The 20,377-nt window shown below is 39.4% G+C and overlaps 1 protein-coding gene across 5 annotated transcripts in view; it reads right to left on the reverse strand.

Annotated features, from left to right (window-relative positions):
• The window catches only part of WDR72 (WD repeat domain 72), a 246,248-nt gene that overhangs the window by 113,963 nt on the left and 111,908 nt on the right, over nucleotides 1–20,377 (reverse strand). For all 5 annotated transcript variants that reach the window (XM_039493451.1, XM_039493448.1, XM_039493447.1 and 2 more), the window contains exon 18: nucleotides 16,553–16,739. In XM_039493451.1, coding sequence (XP_039349385.1) covers nucleotides 16,553–16,739 — 187 coding nt within the window. The remainder of the gene's footprint in view (nucleotides 1–16,552; nucleotides 16,740–20,377) is intronic.

A 20,377-nucleotide genomic window follows, 5' to 3' on the forward strand; every position in this document is an offset into this window, starting at 1 on the left:
CCTTAGTCAATTGATCCATGATCAATTCTTATCCCCAGCACCCACATCTTTAACTTCTACCCATTAAAACATTCTTATGTACAACTTACCTGTGGCTTGTCTCCATACACCCTGACATTTGAACTGTTGGGTTCTCCTGTCTGGTTTCTCAGACAATGTTGGGTCCAAGGATTGTTGTTATGCTCCTCCTCTGCACTGCCCTTGTGATCATTTTCATCACCAATTATCACAGTTTCGTGGCTCTCAAGACAGGTTCTGAGGTTTCAAGCCCTGGTTGTGTATGCAGAATGGGTGTTTCTTCAGCCCCCAGCAATTTCGCCTGTGTAACATCTCTTCATGAGCTGATTGAATTGTGGGGAGGGGAGAGGTGCAAGGGCAGATTCAACGGCCTCTTAGGCTTTTCCATCTTTAATCCACATGCCTTATCAAGCAACGCAATGACTGTTGTGAATAAAATGGCAACACTTTCTTAACCAGGCACAGAACTTAAAAAGTCCACTGGTTTCCCTCCTTACATAAGGAAGACCTTCCAGTTTAGTCACACTGGGGTGGGGCCAGGAGTCAAAAAAGGGATAATGTAAGATTAAGACATTTGCACATTTAGTTTCATATATAAATATATACATGATTTTATATTTATATTATCAAAACAATGGTATCTGCTCCTCTGGCAAGGGCCATGTATGTTTGTGTATGGGGTGTAGGTATATGGTTAGGGGTGTCCCTGCGACAATGCAAAGTGGTGCTTTATACTGTTGGCTTGTTATTCAAAGGGAGAGCATGAGAGATTCACTAGTAACGACTTTACTAACATTTTTGTACGTTAATCAGTTTCCGCTTGAAAGATCATGGTGCTATAGGTTTGGGGGGTTTCATAGTATTGCCCTCTTGTTATCAGCGGTAATGAGGTTGGGATCCAGTATGTTACAGGCCCCTAGTCATCAGGCTTTGCCCTGTGTTCTAACACGCCTCATGCTCTAGATTAAGTTGTTGGAACAAAAAATATCGAAGTAGCTAGAGCAAAACACTTCTCTGTTCAATGTTGTCTAATGGTTTTCTCAATCTTCAACCCCATAACAATGTGCCTGGGTCTGTTTTAATTAACTGGATGGACAGATGACTGAATAGAGGCCTGGTGTCCTGGTATACTTTGTGTCATGTCTGTGCATGTACCTTATGCATGCACAAGAATCTATGCAGACTTTTCAGGTATGCATGGTGGGCTATCATGACTTTTAGTTTAGTTTCTCTGTGCTTGTCTGTGTGTGTCTGTTTAATGTTCTGTGTTGATTGCCTTGTTTTCTCATGGGCTCTGGGTGTGTGTTTTCCTGCACATATATTGTTTTCTAAAACAATGTTGTGGATTATAAACTGGAAAAGCTTTTCTATTAAGTAAAAAGGGCATATGCCTTCACTTTTCCACAAAGACAGCTACTAGAAGGCATTAATCTTATCAAAGCTTTGTATAAAGAGTGGGGAAGGGAGGGAGAGGTCTCCCACCATATCTGTGCAGACTTTCTACTATTACAGGGGTTGGCAACCTTTCAGAAGTGTGCCGAGTCTTCATTTATTCACTCTAATTTAAGGTTTTGCGTGCCAGTAATACATTTTAACATTTTTAGAAGGTCTCTTTCTATAAGTCTATAATATATACTAAACTATTGTTGTATGTAAAGTAAACAAGGTTTTTAAAAGAAGCAGCAAAGAATCCTGTGGCACCTTATAGACTAACAGAAGTTTTGCAGCATGAGCTTTCGTGGGTGAATACCCACTTCTTCGGATGCAAGCAGTGGAAATTTCCAGGGACAGGTGTGTATATATAAGCAAGCAAGAAGCAAGCTAGAGATAACGAGGTTAGATCAATCAGGGAGGATGGGGCCCTGTTCCAGCAGCTGAGGTGTGAAAGCCAAGGGAGGAGAAACTGGTTCTGTAATTGGCAAGCCATTCACAGTCTTTGTTTAGTCCTAAGCTGATGGTGTTAAATTTGCAGATGAACTGGAGCTCAGCAGTTTCTCTTTGAAGTCTGGTCCTAAAGTTTTTTTGTTGTAGGATGGCCACCTTAACATCTGCTATTGTGTGGCCAGGGAGGTTGAAGTGTTTTCCTACAGGTTTTTGTATATTGCCATTCCTAATGTCTGATTTGTGTCCATTTATCCTTTTCCTTAGAGACTGTCCAGTTTGGCCGATGTACATAGCAGAGGGGCATTGCTGGCATATGATGGCATATATTACATTGGTGGACGTGCAGGTGAATGAACCGGTGATGGTGTGGCTGATCTGGTTAGGTCCTGTGATGGTGTTGCTGGTGTAGATATGTGGGCAGAGTTGGCATCGAGGTTTGTTGCATGGGTTGGTTCCTGAGCTAGAGTTACTATGGTGCGGTGTGCAGTTGTTGGTGAGAATATGCTTCAGGTTGGCAGGTTGTCTGTGGGCGAGGACTGGCCTGCCACCCAAGGCCTGTGAAAGTGTGGGATCATTGTCCAGGATGGGTTGTAGATCCCTGATGATGCGTTGGAGGGGTTTGAGCTGGGGACTGTATGTGATGGCCAGTGGAGTCCTGTTGGTTTCTTTCTTGGGTTTGTCTTGCAGAAGGAGGTTTCTGGGTACACATCTGGCTCTGTTGATCTGTTTCCTTATTTCCTCGTGTGGGTACTGTAGTCTTGAGAATGCTTGGTGGAGATTTTCTAGGTGTTGGTCTCTGTCTGCGGGGTTAGAGCAGATACGGTTGTACCTCAGTGCTTGGCTGTAGACAATGGATCTTGTGGTGTGCCCGGGATGGAAGCTGGAGGCATGAAGGTAGGCATAGCGGTCGGTAGGTTTTCGGTATAGGTACTTAAGGTTTTTAAAATATTTAAGAAGCTTCATTTAAAATTAAATTAAAATGCAGAGCTCCCTGGACTGGTGGCCAAGAACCGGGTAGTGTGAGTGCCACTGAAAATCAGCTTGCGTGCCGCCTTCGGCACATGTGCCATAGGTTACCTACCCCTGTAATAGTACTTCAGTCATTATCACCTATTCTCTTTGTCTTACGAAATCTATTTTCAGGTATTTGTGTTACAATGAAGAGCTGTAACCTCATGACAGCTTCCCTATACAGAGACAGTGGAACCAGTGGGGGCTAGTGCCCCCACAATGGACATATTGGGGAGAGCAGATCTATGTTTCTCCTCCCCACCCACCCCCCAATGTTTTCTGCTCTCACAATATCTTGTGGAGGTGAGAGCAGAGCAGGACCCAGATATGTTCCACCCCTATGAAGGAGGGACTGGAGCGGCCACTGGTCCATCGCACACGAGAGCAGGCCGGTGACCAGGTAGCAGGTAGGACTCCCCAGCCGAGCCTGGACCTACCATCCAGACATCATGGGTCGTGGTGGAGACACCGAACCTGGGGGAGGGGCACGAAGAGCATGTGCATCCGCTACCAGGGTGGAGGACACAACACCTGCATTGGAGGGTAGGAGAGCACACAGGGCGCCAGCCACTAGGATGGAGGATGAGACTGGGCACCAGCACCTGGGCAGGAGCATTGGTGCACAGTGCACCAGCTGCCAAAGGAATGGCAGAATGAACTACTGAGATGCCCCTTCTCAGCCTGGAGCCACCTGTCATCTCCTGCAGCCCCCCGTCTCTTGATTAGAATTAGATTTAGTACCACTTTAGTTGTAAAAACACAGAACCAACAGAAAAGATTTAAGAGAAATGAAGTGACTTATTTGCCTATATTAGATTAACAATTGAGGAAAGATGGGCCAAATGGGATGAACCAATTTTTAAAAAATACAAGCCCCAATAGGCTTCAAAACTACAGCTCTATTGTATTCCCTTACTATCTGTGTTTGCTCCCTCTTAATACGAATGCAAGGTTTTCAACAATTCTTTTACCTTTAAATAAAAACCCTAATATTTGCTATCTAAGAACAAATGTGTATCATTATAAATACCTAACTATTTTACAATTTTCTTTCCAATTAGGCATAAGGGAAAACATGTTGCTGTGTTTTTAGTCAACACTTAGATTTACAAACTGTTTCCCCCTCATTTAATCACTCTCTTTGGACACATTTTAGAACACCCGTCTTGCTCTCTTTTTACATTTTAGCTTTTCTTATACTTTTCCTGGGTTTTGCTGAAGTTCTTTTTTATTCCTAGGGGTGGTGCTACCATTTAAGGCACTTGCTTAGTCAACTGGGGGCATATACTACATCCTATTAGTGCTTATTGCAAGTTGATCAGGATGATGGGATAATAGCGGGCTAGGATCAGGGTCCTCTATAATTATACAAGTGGGAAAACATGTTATTGTGTTGAGTTCACATTTAGATTTACAAACATCCAGGTCCTTTAACAGGTCTCTCTGTATATATTTTAAAACAGCTTTTTACATTTTAGTTGCTCTCATGCTTTTAGCTGTATTTCATCATTTTAGGGGTGGCTCTACATATCAGGCTTCCGGCTTAGGGGTTCTCGTCCAGGTACTAAATCATACTGGTTTCCTGCCCTACGTGAGGATGGACTAGGGGCGGCCCAGAGGCTTGGCTCAGGACCCTCTCTAATTAAAATGTACTGGGGCTCTTTAGTTCACATTAGATCATTTTCCTGTAACACATCTCACTGCATATATTTAAAAATCTCTCTCTCTCTCTCTTACATTTTAGCTGTAGTTTATCATTTCTAGGGGTTGTACTACTTATCAGGCCCTGGTTTAGGGGGTCTGGGCCATATACTAGATTTTTTTTGTCGCCCTCTCTAGGTAAGATGAGCTTTGAGGAAAGCAGAGGGATATGGGTAAGGCTCCCTTCCAACTGCAATATTTGGTGGGGGGTTGGTTCTTAGATTTACAAATATCCACTTCTTTTATGTGTCTCTTTGTATGTATAGCTTTAAACATCGGTTTCTGTTTGTGTTAGTTTTTTCATAATCTTAGCTATGTTTCTTTACCATTTCTAGTGGCGGCACTACTTATTAGTCATTGGTCTCAGGTATCTGGGCCACACATCAAATTCTTTTGGTTTCCTTCCCTACGTAAAGTGGGCCTTCCAGCTGGAATTAGAGGGTGGAAGAGGTTAGGTCAGACCCTGGAAAGGTACAAATGTAAGTATTAACATCCTTTTCAGTACATCACCATTTCCTGTGACACTGAGGTTTGGTGGGACTTCCAGAAATAATCATCTTTATCTCATTTATCAATCTCTTATTCATCTGGGGCAATATACAACTGGGGATAATAAAAATGTTTTATAATTTAAAATAAAAATGGAACCCTATTGTTATAAAACTGAACTGTACATACACACACCATCAGGAAGCATACCTCTTGTAATAAATAAAATGAATGCAATTATGCCTGATGAATGATAAAGTTGACCTGACAGAACATAACATAATAATTAATACTTTATAATTTGCTCATTACTTTGTTACACTTTAACTGTTCATGCAGATAGCTAGGGATACATATACACAAATACCATGTCTATATTTTTTCATAGAATGATGTAAAAACAGCTCCCAAAATCTGACAAGGTTATTAAGCTGCTCCAGATAAAAGCCTTCTACAACAACAAATACTATGCAGCTCTATTTAAAATGTATGGCTTCCTTACTGTTTTCTTGAACTATGTCCTGGTGGAATCCTATCTCTTCTAATGTTTTGAAGAAGTCTGAGGTGGCGCCTGTACAATCTGATTTCTGTTACAAATACACACCAAATCTGATTTCTGTTACATTAAGGACTTCTCTGGTAAAATATATGGAGCAAGGAATGAAATAAGCTGTAGTTTTACAATTGGTCTTCAAGCTTGCTTCCTTTAATAGTTGACCACTAATATTAAAGAATATTGGATCAAAGTACAATTTTAATTGAATATATATATGAGATGATATAGTGGCAGAGTTAAGCTGCAGGTTAGATACTAAAAATAAAATTGATCTGTATTCTTTTACTGGAAATATTTGTAATATGAAACTACTATAAAATATACTCATTGTAATGCATATTCAGTACAGGACAAAGCAAATTGCTGTCAGTGGCTTATATTCAAACTCCATTCACCAAACAGAATGCTTAACTCATTGGTTTGCTTTTGCAGGGATATAAAATAAAATACCAATGAATACCATTCTCATTAACAGTGGTGATATGTTGATGTGGATTATGCAATCATTTCTAATAGCTCTTTGTGATGCTGTCCATCAGATAATAATCGTCAATGTCAAGATTTAAAACAAAACCAAAAATGGCTTGACTCTGAGAAGTAAAAAAAAAAAAAAAAGTTCCTACAGTATTTAAAAATGATTCTGTTATACACAAAGGGGTCACATTTTCAAAACATGGTCTATAACTGTGTGCATGTCATTCTGCATCTGCAGAGTGCACTGCTGCTTGTAATGAAATCAAAGGAGCTGACTGGGGAACAGAAATTCCATTTTGCAGATGCAGCAAAGAATCCTGTGGCACCTTATAGACTAACAGACGTTTTGCAGCATGAGCTTTCGTGGGTGAATGCCCACTTCGTCGGATGCAAGAGTGGAAATTTCCAGGGGCAGGTAAATATAAGCAAGCAAGAAGCAAGCTAGAGATAACGAGGTTAGATCAATCAGGGAGGATGAGGCCCTGTTCTAGCAGTTGAGGTGTGGCAGTTGAATGGCTTGCCAACTACAGAACCAGTTTCTCCTCCCTTGGTTTTCACACCTCAACTGCTAGAACAGGGCCTCATCCTCCCTGATTGATCTAACATCGTTATCTCTAGCTTGCTTCTTGCTTGCTTATATTTACCTGCCTCTGGAAATTTCCACTCTTGCATCCGAAGAAGTGGGTATTCACCCACGAAAGCTCATGCTGCAAAACGTCTGTTAGTCTATAAGGTGCCACAGGATTATTTGCTGCTTTAACAGAACCAGACTAACACGGCTACCTCTCTGATATTTTGCAGATGATTTCTTTCCAATTCAGAACAAACCAAAAAAAATTTGAAATTCTACACAAAAGAAAATTTAAAAAAAAATCATTTCAGTGCAATTGAAACATTTCTGTTTGACCAAATAAAAAAGTGTCTAGTTTCAATTTTGACTCTTTATGTGATGTAATTTTTTAAAGGCCATTTTAGAAAAATCAAAAAGCTTCATTCCAAAAATATTGAAATGGGATGTTTCAACACTGTTGTAACTTATTCCCCTGTTTTTTACTCCAAAACAAAATTCTGAGAAAATTAACATAATTTTATGAAACATTACAGTTTTGAAAGAACTACATTTTCCAACTGAAAACTGCTATTTTTTTCTAATCAGCTCTAGAAATAAATGTGAGTTTGCCCTTGATTTCCATGGGAGCAGAATCAGGGTAAAAATTCTGAATACACCCAGAAAAAGCATGTAGTCACACAAAATGTGCACAAATACTATTTTCTTCTTCTATACTTTTTCACTTTGACCTTATTTTCCCTGATGGATTCTGAAACAATTTCTATGTGCATAATCTTTAAACATGCTTCCTACCTCTGATTTCTCCACTCTTTGCGCAGCCGCACATTTCCAGCTGCTTTTCTTCTTGGACATCTTACCACCATCTAGGCTCAGTCTCTCTAAAATGGAATTTATCTTTTCCCCTAATTCCTCTTTGCATTTCTCCTCTATTAGCATTGGCAACTTTACTATCCATCCTATCTCAAAGTTTCTTAACCTCAGTGTAATCCTTGGCTCTCCTGTCATCTCCTTCCCCATACTTACTTTTGAAGTAGAACCAAAATCCACTGTTTTCTCACTGTCCCAAGTACTGAAGTCCTATTCCATGCCTTAATCTTTTACCTTGAATATGGTACTCTTCTGTCCTCATCTCTTCAGTTCATCCTATATTTAGTGTCATTTTCCCCTCCCACAACTCCAACCCTATTTTTCCAATTTTGACTCTGATCACTGACTTGATGTCTCTTAATAAATTCAAGCTCACCAACCTCACTTCCAAGTCCCTGCATAAACTTGCCTCCACCTACAGTGCTGTTCTCATTTCCACATCTGACGTCTTGCTCCATATGTTACTTGTCTTATCTCATTGTTGTGATCAATCAGTTCCTGTCCTGGCATGGGAGTATGGGGGAGGGGAGAAGGGCACCAGGAGAGAGCATGCCTTCCCTGCTCCCCCGAGGGGCAGGGAGAGTCACAGCCCCAGCAATTACAGGAATACAGGGACTATGCCCCAAGACTTGAAGGTCTGGTCCACAGGTCCATTGCTACAGACATTTAGCATTGTACCTCCTTCCTCTCCAAAAGTCTCCATGGCTCAGAGCCTCTGCAGCTACTCACTATCACCATTTAGTTGCTGAGTAGCCAGTGGAAGTGACATCTGCTCCCTGAGAGACCCAAAAAGCTTTGAGGTGGCTGAACCAAATAGCGGTGAAGAGCAAAGCAGCGTAAATATTCAGGCCATTAGGGCCCTTCCCCAGCATGAGAACAAGCAACGGAGTCTGGAATAGAGAAAAGCATGGAAGACAGGAACATATTTTTGGACTGGGAGTGGGGATGGCCTCTGGAGAAAGCTAGGAATAAGAGGCAACAAAGGAAGACTGGAAGCAGGAAGGAGGAAGGTGAGATTACAGGGACTGGGAGAAGAGGAACTGTTTGCTGGGGATGAGCGGGAGCCCAGATGGAAGACAAAGAATGGAGGAAGAGGAGAGGAGGGACCCAGAAGCCAGTCCAGCTGGAATGCCAGAGGTGATAACAGCTGGCTCAGGAGTTGCATTGGACTGGTTTGGATGAACATTTCAAGAGTGGATAGGGTCAGGGAATGGCAAGGGCCCGTTTTAACATTGTGCTTAGGGGCTCCTGTGCACTACACACTGTTACTCTCCTGTTCACAGGGATGTTGGGAGGCTTAACACATCATTTCATTTGGTAAATTTTGTGATATCCTTGGGTGAAAGGAGTTCTATAAATGCAAAGAATTATTCATATTATCATCATTTAATTTATTTATTTTACAACACACACCTGCCTCTTGGCAGTGTTGGACCAATTCATATTTCAGCATTATATAAGCGTGAGGAGTCTCTTTACTTTGACTAGAACCAGCCTTTTTGCTCTGTGCATTCTGTAAACAGCATTTTGACACAAAGCAGCACCTGCCCCATTGAGTAAGGCTGGGGAAACACTAGGGTTAATGAAGAATGGGCTTTAGCACTGCCTCAGTGCTACCCATTCATGCTGCTCCTCATAAAGCTGTTGCCTTCACATTCTCATCTGCCGGTGTCAATGCACACACCTGGGAGATGGGATGATGATATACTCTAGATCTTCATATGCCAACACAAAGATAATCAATCTCAATTCTCTTGAAAAATGGAACTACTTTGAGAAAGAAGCAATGAGGACTACCAGTTGCTCTAAGGCAATGAAATCTTTAAAGCTGTATGTATAGGACATAGCTTGGGCCTTGCAGAAATATTTACATATAAAAAAGGAAAAAGGGAAATTTGTCTTCTTGTCAGTTTCACAAATAGGAAAACAAGAACAAAATCAAACTCTTCACTTGTTGCTTGCTGTTCCTTTAGAAACTTTGTCAGAACTGAAAAACACTCGTCAGCCCCATTTTAGTCTCTACCAGCCATTTGTTTTCTTTTTATTCTTCTGTGTGATTTAAATATGTTCTACAGAGTAAGCATCACATACTGATGATCCTTAAAAACCTATGTTTTGAGGGGACATGGCCTCTTTAGTACCTCTGCTTTTACTGGTTTCTCTTTTCTACCGCATTTCAATCCAAAGTCCTTCAGTCTGTTAATACTTCCTCCATTCCTCTACTACTTACTTACCCCATCCTATTGCCCCTACTTTCTTCATATCAGAAAATGGGTTCAAAATCCTATCTTTGAGATTTTGGCAATGAGCTATTTGCTGATTAAGTTTAACATTAGCAAACTGGTGATGTTCTGCACATGCCTACACTGCCATGTTTCATGTACAATTCCCTCTTTCCCCCGCTATTTCTTGGGTCTTTCAGTGTCTGTCCTGTCCCACTCTCTCCTCTTCAATCTCTTCTCATTCTCTCTCTCCTTAGTGGAAGTGATCCTCTAAGTTTTCTCCCTCCTCATTGACTTTATCATTGCTTGTACAAATGATGGGAAAATAGCACAAGTTGCAGAAGAGAGTGGCACTGATAGCTGTCTCTTTCTTTGTCTATTTCAAATGCTCCATCACGTGATAGCTGCGCACCAGTACACTCACAACCGCCCAGACTTTGGTCAATGTTCATCTTTTTGCTGGGTCTGGAACCCAAAAAAAGGATTCAGGAAAAGTATATTGCTTATGGAATGAGGATGGACCCAGACCCAGACTTGGAACAATCAGCCTCAAGGACAAATGTGTGTGGGGGTTATCCAAATGTGGAGTCTGGTGCAGATGCTGCATCTAGGGATAAAGGATGGCTTGATTCCTAAGAGAACAATGTTCAAATACCATCAGAGTTTAGGGTTCTGCAAGAATACTTTACCAATCCATACATCTTACATTAATATCACTAAAAGTAAATAACAGAATGAAGATGATACCCTCAGCAAAACAACAGACCAAGGCCAAGTTCTGATTTAAAACCCATGCAATCCCAGGGAAGTTAATGGGCACAAATAGTGCTTAAGTCAGAGCAGAATTTGACCCTGGGTATTAAAAAACAACAAAAAGCCACAGAGGGGTATTTGGCCAAATGTAAACAGATACCTGGCTGACAACCAGAAGGCTCTCTGAAAAAGAATTCCACAGCCACCCCTCCACCCCACACACTATCCGCACCTTCTTAATCAGGAAGCAAGACCTCACAGGGGGTAGGGAGGATTCATTCGCTACAGATAAAGACCTTGTCACAGAATGCACAGGGAGGAGTGCATAAAGTACATCTTAAATGGTTTTTGCAACCAGACAGATTTCCTTCTGAAAAACTCAGCAGGCAGTGGAAGTCTGTTCTCAGATCTTCTGCTGCAGAAGGCCACTGAACTTTTCTGTTGAATAGAAGCTTTTATGTGGTGCTTTTCATTGATATACCATTACTGTCTGAATATGATTCTGTTTTAAGAAAACATATTGCTATATTAGTTCATTGTGTAGATGAAAGTCTTTGAAGATAATTTATGTAATAAAAATGATTATTTACAAGGTTTGTAAAAGCAGCAAAGAATCCTGTGGCACCTTCGTCGGATGCGTGGGTATTCACCCACGAAAGCTCATGCTGCAAAACGTCTGTTAGTCTATAAGGTGCCACAGGATTCTTTGCTGCTTTTACAGATCCAGACTAACACGGCTACCCTTCTGATAATTTACAAGGTTTGTGTATCTGTTTCATTTTTATTAAACAGCAGTTTAAGCAACTTTAATATTCAAACCCCACTATTAATTTCATAATGATATGTTTACCAGCAAACTCTTCATTTCACCAAGAACCAATTTTTCTATCTAAGGGTAGGGGGGGGAGGGGAGGAGATGGGGAGAGATTCAAACTACATGCAAACAATGTTATAGCAAACAGCTTTTAAATATATTTGAAAACTTGAACCATTAACACTTTCTTAAATCAGGAATTTCAGACTACAAACACAGAAGTTATTGCAAGTTAACCTTTATAGTGTGATTTATATGCATTTTTGCATATTTAAAGCATTCACTAACCATTAAATTATAGACTTCTCTGTCACGGAGACATAGAGTAAAATGAAGTCAGTCAATAATAATGTTAAATATTTAGGAATAAAGCCCATACTCCAATTTAACATCATACTGCACTTCTTCATTCAATATTTGCATCACTTCATCAATTATTTACATTTTTTAGAATAACATGACGCATCTACCCATTTATATCAGCTCCCCTCCCCCCATCACTCTAGTGTCTGAATGCCCCACAATCTTTAATGTATCATAATATCCTGGTAAGGTAGAGAATTACTATTATCCTATGGTACAGCTGGGGAATGGAGTCACAAAGAAGCTACAAGACTTGCCCATGGTCTCACAGGAGAAAAGCTAAACTTTTTGACAACTTTTTAAAGCTATTGCTCTTGACTGGCCTGGCAGAGCAGTACAGTACCACAGTAGAAATCTACTTGAGAAATGACTCTGGGATTCTTTCACTTTGTTTAGGAAAGAGGCTAGAAGGCTGAAAACTAAAAATACATCTTTGGTTACAGATGTGTGAGGCATGTAAGAAAATTTATGAGAAGACCCCTGCTTTACTAAAGGACTGAGACAAAGCCCATAAAAAAAAAAGTGGAAAGATTCCAATTAATTTCAACAGGTTTTGGATCAGGCCCCAACTGAATACCCCTCAGCCTAACATAAGAAAGAGTTATCCCTGTTTTCATATTCTTTTCTCATGGCCATTTAGGGAAGGAGAGTCCTTTTGATAAAGCAACAAACAAGCAAACAACAACACACACACAAAACCTATTGGGTTCTGGCAGAGAAAAAGACCAGCTATCTCCTTCCCAGGGGTGCATTACTGGAATCACATCTTTTACTAATTCTTCAGAATTATGTTTCAAAACAATATGTTACATGACTTCTTTGCCCAGGCAACAAATAATTGTGCCTGCATTTAATTGCAGGAAAAAGTGATGACATTTCTAATTAATTAATAAGTGTAATAAATAGTTAGATGTCTAAATATTATAATTTATATCCACAAAGTTCAGGAGAGAAATCTTTCAGCCCTTATAATAAGCTATAATCTTAAAAGGTAATACTAACCTCTGGTCAAATCCTAAACTCAAATCTCAGCCTTTAAAAAAAACTGACTTTAGTGAGCATCTGCTGAGTAAAAACAGGTTAAATATTTCAGGATTTGGACCTTTGTTGTTAATCACAATAAACCAAACACACAATACAATGATGATGCCAGCTAAAACTCATATACTTGCTTCACAGTGCATTTTCCTAACCTTGAATTATGGGTTAAAGACCTGAGACAATATTTAGCACTTACCTTGACGTCATACAACCTGAAAACTACACTACAATCCATAAAATGAGAAGTGAGAAGAAGCGCTTTATCAAATAGATGGTTAAAAATGGAATTTATGCAGCATGTGGACTTACTCTTAGATCAGTTTAATAAACTTCTAGCAACATCATTGGCTAGCCCATATGTAATAAAAGATTTGTTTATAACAATATTCTAAGAAAAACCTTTGGCAGGAGAACTTGTGGCACCTTAGAGACTAACAAATTTATTTGAGCATAAGCTTTTGTGGGCTACAGCTCACTTCTTCGGATGTGCATCTGATGAGGTGGCCTGTAGCCCACAAAAGCTTATGCTCAAATAAATTTGTTAGTCTCTAAGGTGCCACAAGTACTCCTGTTCTTTTGGGAGGAGAGTGTATAATACACAAAACCAGTTAGTTTTATATTGTATACACAGCCTGGCTGCCTTGCTGACTACTGGAAATATATTTGTGCTATATGCATATTATGTCAATATAATACAATTAGCAAAAATCTAAATGGAAAAAGAGAATAAACAGTAGATTAATATGTTGTATACTGTTATAATGTACAAACAGCTCTTCCCCTTCCTTTGTGTGTTCACAGTTTCTTCACAATACTTTAAAATGGCTTCAAAATTGATATTATTTCATACCATATCCTTTTATTCAGAATAATACAGGCTCACAGTCTAAACTAGAGGTTGTGAAAAAGACTATATCCCATCCAATATACAGTAAATATAAATACTATGCTCATTAACATATGTAATTGTTTATGTCCTTCCAAAATTTTAGTAACTTAGTTCCTCAACTGAGTTTTGTTGACTAACCTACATGTAACATGGTTAAAAACAAAAAACATAGTCATAACCAACCAAACATGCCATGAGCCAAATTCTACTCAGTTATACCAGTGTACATTCCGAGTAACTCCATAGAATCATAGAAGTGGAAGGGACCTCGAGAGGTCATCTAGGCCAGTTCCCTGCACTCAAGACAGGACTAAGTATTACCTAGACCACCCCTGACAGGTGTTTGTCCAACCTGTCCTTAAAAATCCCTGATGGAGATTCCACAACCTCCTTAGGCAATTTATTGCAGTGCTTAACTACCCTGACAGTTATGAAGTTTTTTCTAATGTCCATCCTAAACTGCCCTTGCTGCAATTTAAGCCCATTGTTTCTTGTCCTATCCTTGCAGGTTAAGAAGAATAATTTTTCTCCATCCTCCTTGTAACAAGCTTTTATATACTTGAAAACTGTTATGTCCCCTCTCTGTCTTCTCTTCTCCAGACTAAACAAACCCATTTTTTTTCAATCTTCCCTCATAGGTCATGTTTTCTAGACTTCTAATCATTTTTGTTGCTCTTCTCTGGACTTTCTCCAATTTGTCCACATCTTTCCTGAAATGTGGTGACCAGAATTGGACACAATACTGCAGTTGAGGCCTAATCAGCGCGGAGTAGAGCGGAAGAATTACTTCTCATGTCTTGCTTACAACACACCTGCTAATACATCCCAGAATTATGTTTTCTTTTTTTTGCAACAGTGTTACACTTTTGACTCATATTTAGCTTGTGATACACTATGACCCCCAGTTCCCTTGCTGCAGTACTCCTTCCTAGGCAGTCATTTCCTATTTTGAACTGATTGTTCCTTTCTAAGTGAAGTACTTTGCATTTGTCCTTACTGAATTTCATCCTATTTACTTCAGACCATTTCTCCAGTTTGTCTAGATCATTTTTAATTTTAATCCTATCTTCCAAAGCACTTGCAACCCCTCCCAGCTTGGTATTGTCTGCAAACTTTATAAGTGTACTCTCTATGCTATTATCTAAATCATTGATGAAGATATTGAACAGAACCAGACCCAGAATTGATCCCTCCGGGACCCCACTCATTATGCCCTTCTAGCATGACTGTGAACCACTGATTACTCTCTGGGAACGATTTTCCAACCAGTTATGCACCCACCTTATGGTAACTCCATCTAGGTTGTATTTCCCTAGTTTGTTTATGAGACAGTATCAAAAGCCTTACTAAAGTCAAGATATACCACATCTATTGCTTCCCCCCATCCACAAGACTTGTTACTCTGTCAAAGAAAGCTATTAGGTTGGTTTGACATGATTTGTTCTTCAAGTCATAATTTAAGTGGACAAATTTTGTGGTGTGACTTAGGTCCAGATATTTAGAGGTATTAAGGTGCTTCATTTTCAAAAATCGCATTTTCAAAAGTGATTTAGGCACTTAGGAGCCTAAATGTCATTGATAGTGGGATTTAGACATCCAAATGCCTAAATCCCTTTTGAAAATGAGACTTAAGCACTGAGACGCTGAGCACAGAAACATCTATAAATACACCTTTAAAAATCTGGGCCTTAGTCCCTAGGAATTATCATTATGACTCCACCTTAATTCATGAAAAACGCAACTATATTTTGTAATGATCTTTTCTGTCACAATTTATATAATAAAAGTGTATTTTCACCTGCTAAAATCGCCAAGGACTTGAACCAAAGTCCAACTTCTGAACATTCTTGCATGCAGATGTCTCAATGCAGATCTAAAATTCCCAGACAGCTTCTCAGTAACGGACCAAGTCAAAACCCCAGATTCTAAGGAAGTTTGGATCCAAATCCAGATCTGAACTTTGGGGCTGGGACTTTCATAAATTATTCTGTCCCCAACCTCTTAAGGATAAAAGGATTAAAAAGATCTCCAGTGTAAGCAAAATATAACTTCATAAGTGATAATTATTCAAAGCTTTAGCATTTTTGTATTAATACAACAGTCCAAGTTATGGAAGATGTAATTTTTCTTTGTGACCTGAAACATGCATCACTGATCATTTTTAGTGTCCTGGAACAAGTAGATTGGTAACAAATTTTCATGACAGAAACACACACTCAATGAGATTATAAATTAGCTTCTTCAGAGAAGGCTCACTAATAAGATTAGATCTAAAATTTAGGTCACTTAATTTTAAGACTCAGCTAATGGGCTAAAAAAATGGATATCACTTCATAACATAAATTCAGATTCAATCTTTTCCTACCATAAACATTAGTACCATTATAAAGTTACAACGATTAAGTTTGTTGTAAAATGAAATGATCCAACTGTAAAATTAATTTGATTGCTTATTGTATAGGCTCTAGTGCTAAAAAAGAAAAGATTCTTTACGAAGTTATAAAGTTTAAGCAATTAATTTTTTAGTATAATATAAGTCTATTCTCACTGAAAGATAAATTTTAAAATCTCTTCATTTCAAATTTGTAATATACTGATTTCATCTCCAAACACACTTTCTTCATTTGTTTTCAATCAGATTAACTATTTAAAACATTGTAACAAAAACAATCCTCACCTCTTCTTCTTTAATTTTCATTACTTAAATATGATAATAGAATGTGGATGTCCTTTGAATACCTGACAATTGTATGAGAAAATTGATAGGCTGGTAGGTCAGAAACAGGGCACTTGTCTTGTCTTGTAGAGAAATAATATATTATGAACTCATATTCTTAACATGTTTTAAGTACTAGGAAAAGTTGTGATGAAAGAATATGCCAATAAATTTTGCACTTACTCGGAAAGGGAATGTTTTTAATGCATTTCGCCATCTGCTCTGTCTGCTCAGTTTTTGCCAGTGGCTGCATCTCACTATTTCCATTGTCTATCATGGTCATTGGTTGATTGCTGACTGATGTCTTTTTCAAGGTTTTCATACTTCTTTGTACTTCTGCCAGTAGTGCTGCTTGTATCACCTCAATAATCTGTCATGGATGCAGATTATTAGTGGAAGATATTTGTATTTTTAATTATTTACATGTTTTTTTTTCAAATGCAGATATTAGAAACATAATTTAAGACAGCTATAATAGTCGCCATTAGAAAGTCAACATTTGCCAATAGTTGCCACCTAGTGATAAAAGAGATACCATCACTTTCCTTCCCATACTTAGATTAAGAAATAACAGTTAACTGGATAGTAGCTGGGTGGTATCTGTTGTCAATGATGACTATCGTACAGCACGAGTTTTTAATTTTCACTAGCTTTACTATAAACTAAAAGCTCCAATAAATTAGTATACTAGAGACTGTGGGTCAGATTTTTAGCTCGTGTAAATCAGCATAGCTTCATTGACTTCAATAAAACTCACCAAATTTACACCAGCTGGGGATCAAACTCGGTATGAAAATTCTCCAATTTGTTACATGCTGTGGGCAGCAATGAGTAATGACTGCATAAGGACTTCATGATTTGGCTCTGCCTTCTTAGAATTCCAGTTGTTTAAATCCTCAGTGCACAAAGTTGCACTTACGTTTTGCTATTAGCACTGGTATGATATGCCTGCAGCTGCACCTCAGCCAGGCTGGCGCTATATTCTTTTTCAAAAGGAAGGAGAAGAAAGCACTCCACAGAACTTCTGTTACCGTAAAGGAAAGGTTACATATCTGCTGGAATTACGACTGGCCTGCAATGTGAGTTCAGCAGTATGTTCTGGCAGTTGATTATTTCTGCCCTTGCTTGGTGGTGTCGCTGCATTTCAATATGAATTAAACACAGAAAATCTATTTTGAATTAATAAGGCTGAACGTTTTGAATTAAATCTAGTACAGCATGGGAATTCTGTTAAAGCTTTTGTAGTACTCCCTCATCCTTGTGCCTAGGTACCACAGCCTGGTTTAGAAATATCCCCATGCTCTGAGACTCTCTGGATGGAAAACAGACGTTTCAATATCAAGGTATAAATTGGCTGAGATTCAACACACAACCGTTAATTGCTTTTGTGTGTTTAAGGCTTGACATGTTTTCACATATTTTAAAGTGTTAAATTTCCACATGATTTTGGATGACACCTTAAGCCCCAAACCCTATCTTCTCTACCGGGAGATAAAATCTCATAGCTCTTTTCATGAGAAAAGGGCTTTTTTCAGGAGTTCTTTTCTAAAATGTCTCTTTCTTCAACTGTAGTACACTAAGCTTTGTACAGTATTGGTTGACTGCTGCCCCGCATCCTAGAGGTGGCTGCTTTTCATTGTTGCTTGGTATACTTGTAAAGACAGATCTTTGGGTCTGGCTGTGCTGTGCTCAGTGCAAGACACGATAGGAAGGGAGCAAAGGAGGCATTATGTCACCATTGTAATTCCCCAAATCTGGGGATAGCAAGGGGCCAGGTCACCTCTGATGCAGTATGGAGCAGCCTTAGAGCTACTCTAACCATTCTTCTGGCCATAGGTTGCCAAAGCTCAAGGCACTCTTTCCATTCACCCAACGAGTCTACTATATTATGCATGGGGCCAGGAACATATAATGTAGAGCTGGCTAGGCCAGCTTTAATCATTTGGGAATTCCTGTATCTAGAGGGAATCCCCAGTCAGCTGTTAGTCCTCTTTGCTTTACGGAAGCAGCACAAAGGGGGACAGGATCTGGGATCTTTGGGATCATTCATGATGAATGATACAATGAAAATATTTTTTAAACCCTTGCAGTCTCTTTACTCAGTCCACAGGCGTAGGATTTGTGCTCTCTCTCTGCCCACGGTACTGGAACTTTAAAATTCCATATCATCTACAGAACGGAATCTCTTCCCCTCTCCTCTTCCCCCCCCAAGTCACAGTAATTAAGCATTACAAAAAGACATTCATTCTTCAGGGCAGGAAATGGCATGAAGGGCAACCAGGATGTTAAGACTTCAGGACTGTAGAGCTGAGAGACATTCACATAAACCCACAACTCTTTAGAGGAGGCCAGCTATGAATTTAGGATAGTGCTCGGTAACAGCTAGGTCATTGGACACTGATTGGAATAGATGCAGAGTCAGCGCATCACCCTACAGTCTAGCCCTACTCACTCCCAGGCTGGCCTCACTCACCTTTTTGACTGCACTAAATCCCTACTCTGGACAGATGTACCTGTATCAGGAGCCCACAGTGTAGGAGTGAACTGAGTAAATTCACAAGGAGTGAATCCAGCTCTTCTGTGTTTTGTCAAAACACAAACACTCCAACTATTTATTAAAAAGTGTTTTATTTTGCCAGAACATTCCTTATGTTATAGAGAAACGACGACAACAAAAGAACATTTAGTTTGGATTAGACATGAACCAAAACAAAAGCCACAGATCTAAACAACCCTCAACTTCGGGTATTTCGGATCCAGACCCTGCAGCTGGCTCCTGCAATGAATCCAGACTCTTTAAGAAAGAGAAGCAAACTCAGAGATGCTGTCATTGTTCTATGACTACTTCTGGCAGAAAATAAAAAATTGACAGAGGTTCTCAAAAGAGTTGTGGATAGTTTGCAGAAAAACATGTTCCTTGTGTTGATAAGACGCAGTGCATACAGCCTAAAAATTATCTGCTTTTCATGGTTTTCTGATCTGCTAAGATCTGTCACAAGTCTAGATCAGATTTTCATTGCCTGAATCACTACTGTGTACATTGACCAAGCAGTATTTTGTAACGTGTAATTTCCTCTAACATCTTAGCATGGAATAAAAAGTGTAGCAAAATGGCACAACATGATATTGTGAAGGCATTTGTAAATCTCTGCATGCAGCTTGTCTATCACTTTGTTGAATACACATTTCCACATCACTCCGTGTGGTTTCACATCTTCAGCTACGTCTCCTCCCTGGACATCTCCCAATAAAGTGAATATCTGTCAGTGAATTTGAAATTTCCCTTCAAGAGCTTCACCTGTTTCTAACAATAGACCCTCTTCACAGCTTTCCACCAGTATCTCTTCATTACCTATGTGCTAATTTCTACTACTTATCCATCTAGACTCCATTTTTGTTATGATGGATGAATTTCAGTATTCTGTTCCTACTAATGTGTTTGCCCGAACTAGCAATGGGACAATTCCTGTACTTTTGTAGGCATTGTTGCAAATATTAGCTGCTTTTAACATCGGATAGTGGGCGGGAACCTATGGCGATATCTTCATGGTGACACAGTCATTAGAAATAAATGTGCTCTGAGACGGTCTCACAGAGCATAGGTGATATGCTTTTAGCAATAAATATGGATACCAAAGCATAGAAGGCAACTGTCTGATGATCAGGACCCACAACAGCAACACTACACAACAGTTCAGCAAGAAAAGTGAAGAAGAGATGTAATAATTCTGCTTACCACATCTGTATGAAATTATATTGACAGCTCTTTCCACAGTTTAGCAATTACTTCGAATGGCTACTGTTCTCTTTGTTAGGACTGGACCAGGGAAAGAGCATAAGAAGCTGCTTCCATACTTGTCAGGCCACAAACTCCACAGAAGTAAACTGCTGGTCTTCTAGAAACCATGTATCTGCTGTACTCATTCTATGCCACCAAAAGACTGTGGAGGGGAATGAAGGGGCTATGTAGGAGGGTTGCTAACTGTCTACTCGCACAAAACCAAACAC

Source organism: Mauremys reevesii, linkage group 10 (assembly GCF_016161935.1).
Source record: "Mauremys reevesii isolate NIE-2019 linkage group 10, ASM1616193v1, whole genome shotgun sequence".
NCBI lineage: Eukaryota > Metazoa > Chordata > Testudines > Geoemydidae > Mauremys > Mauremys reevesii.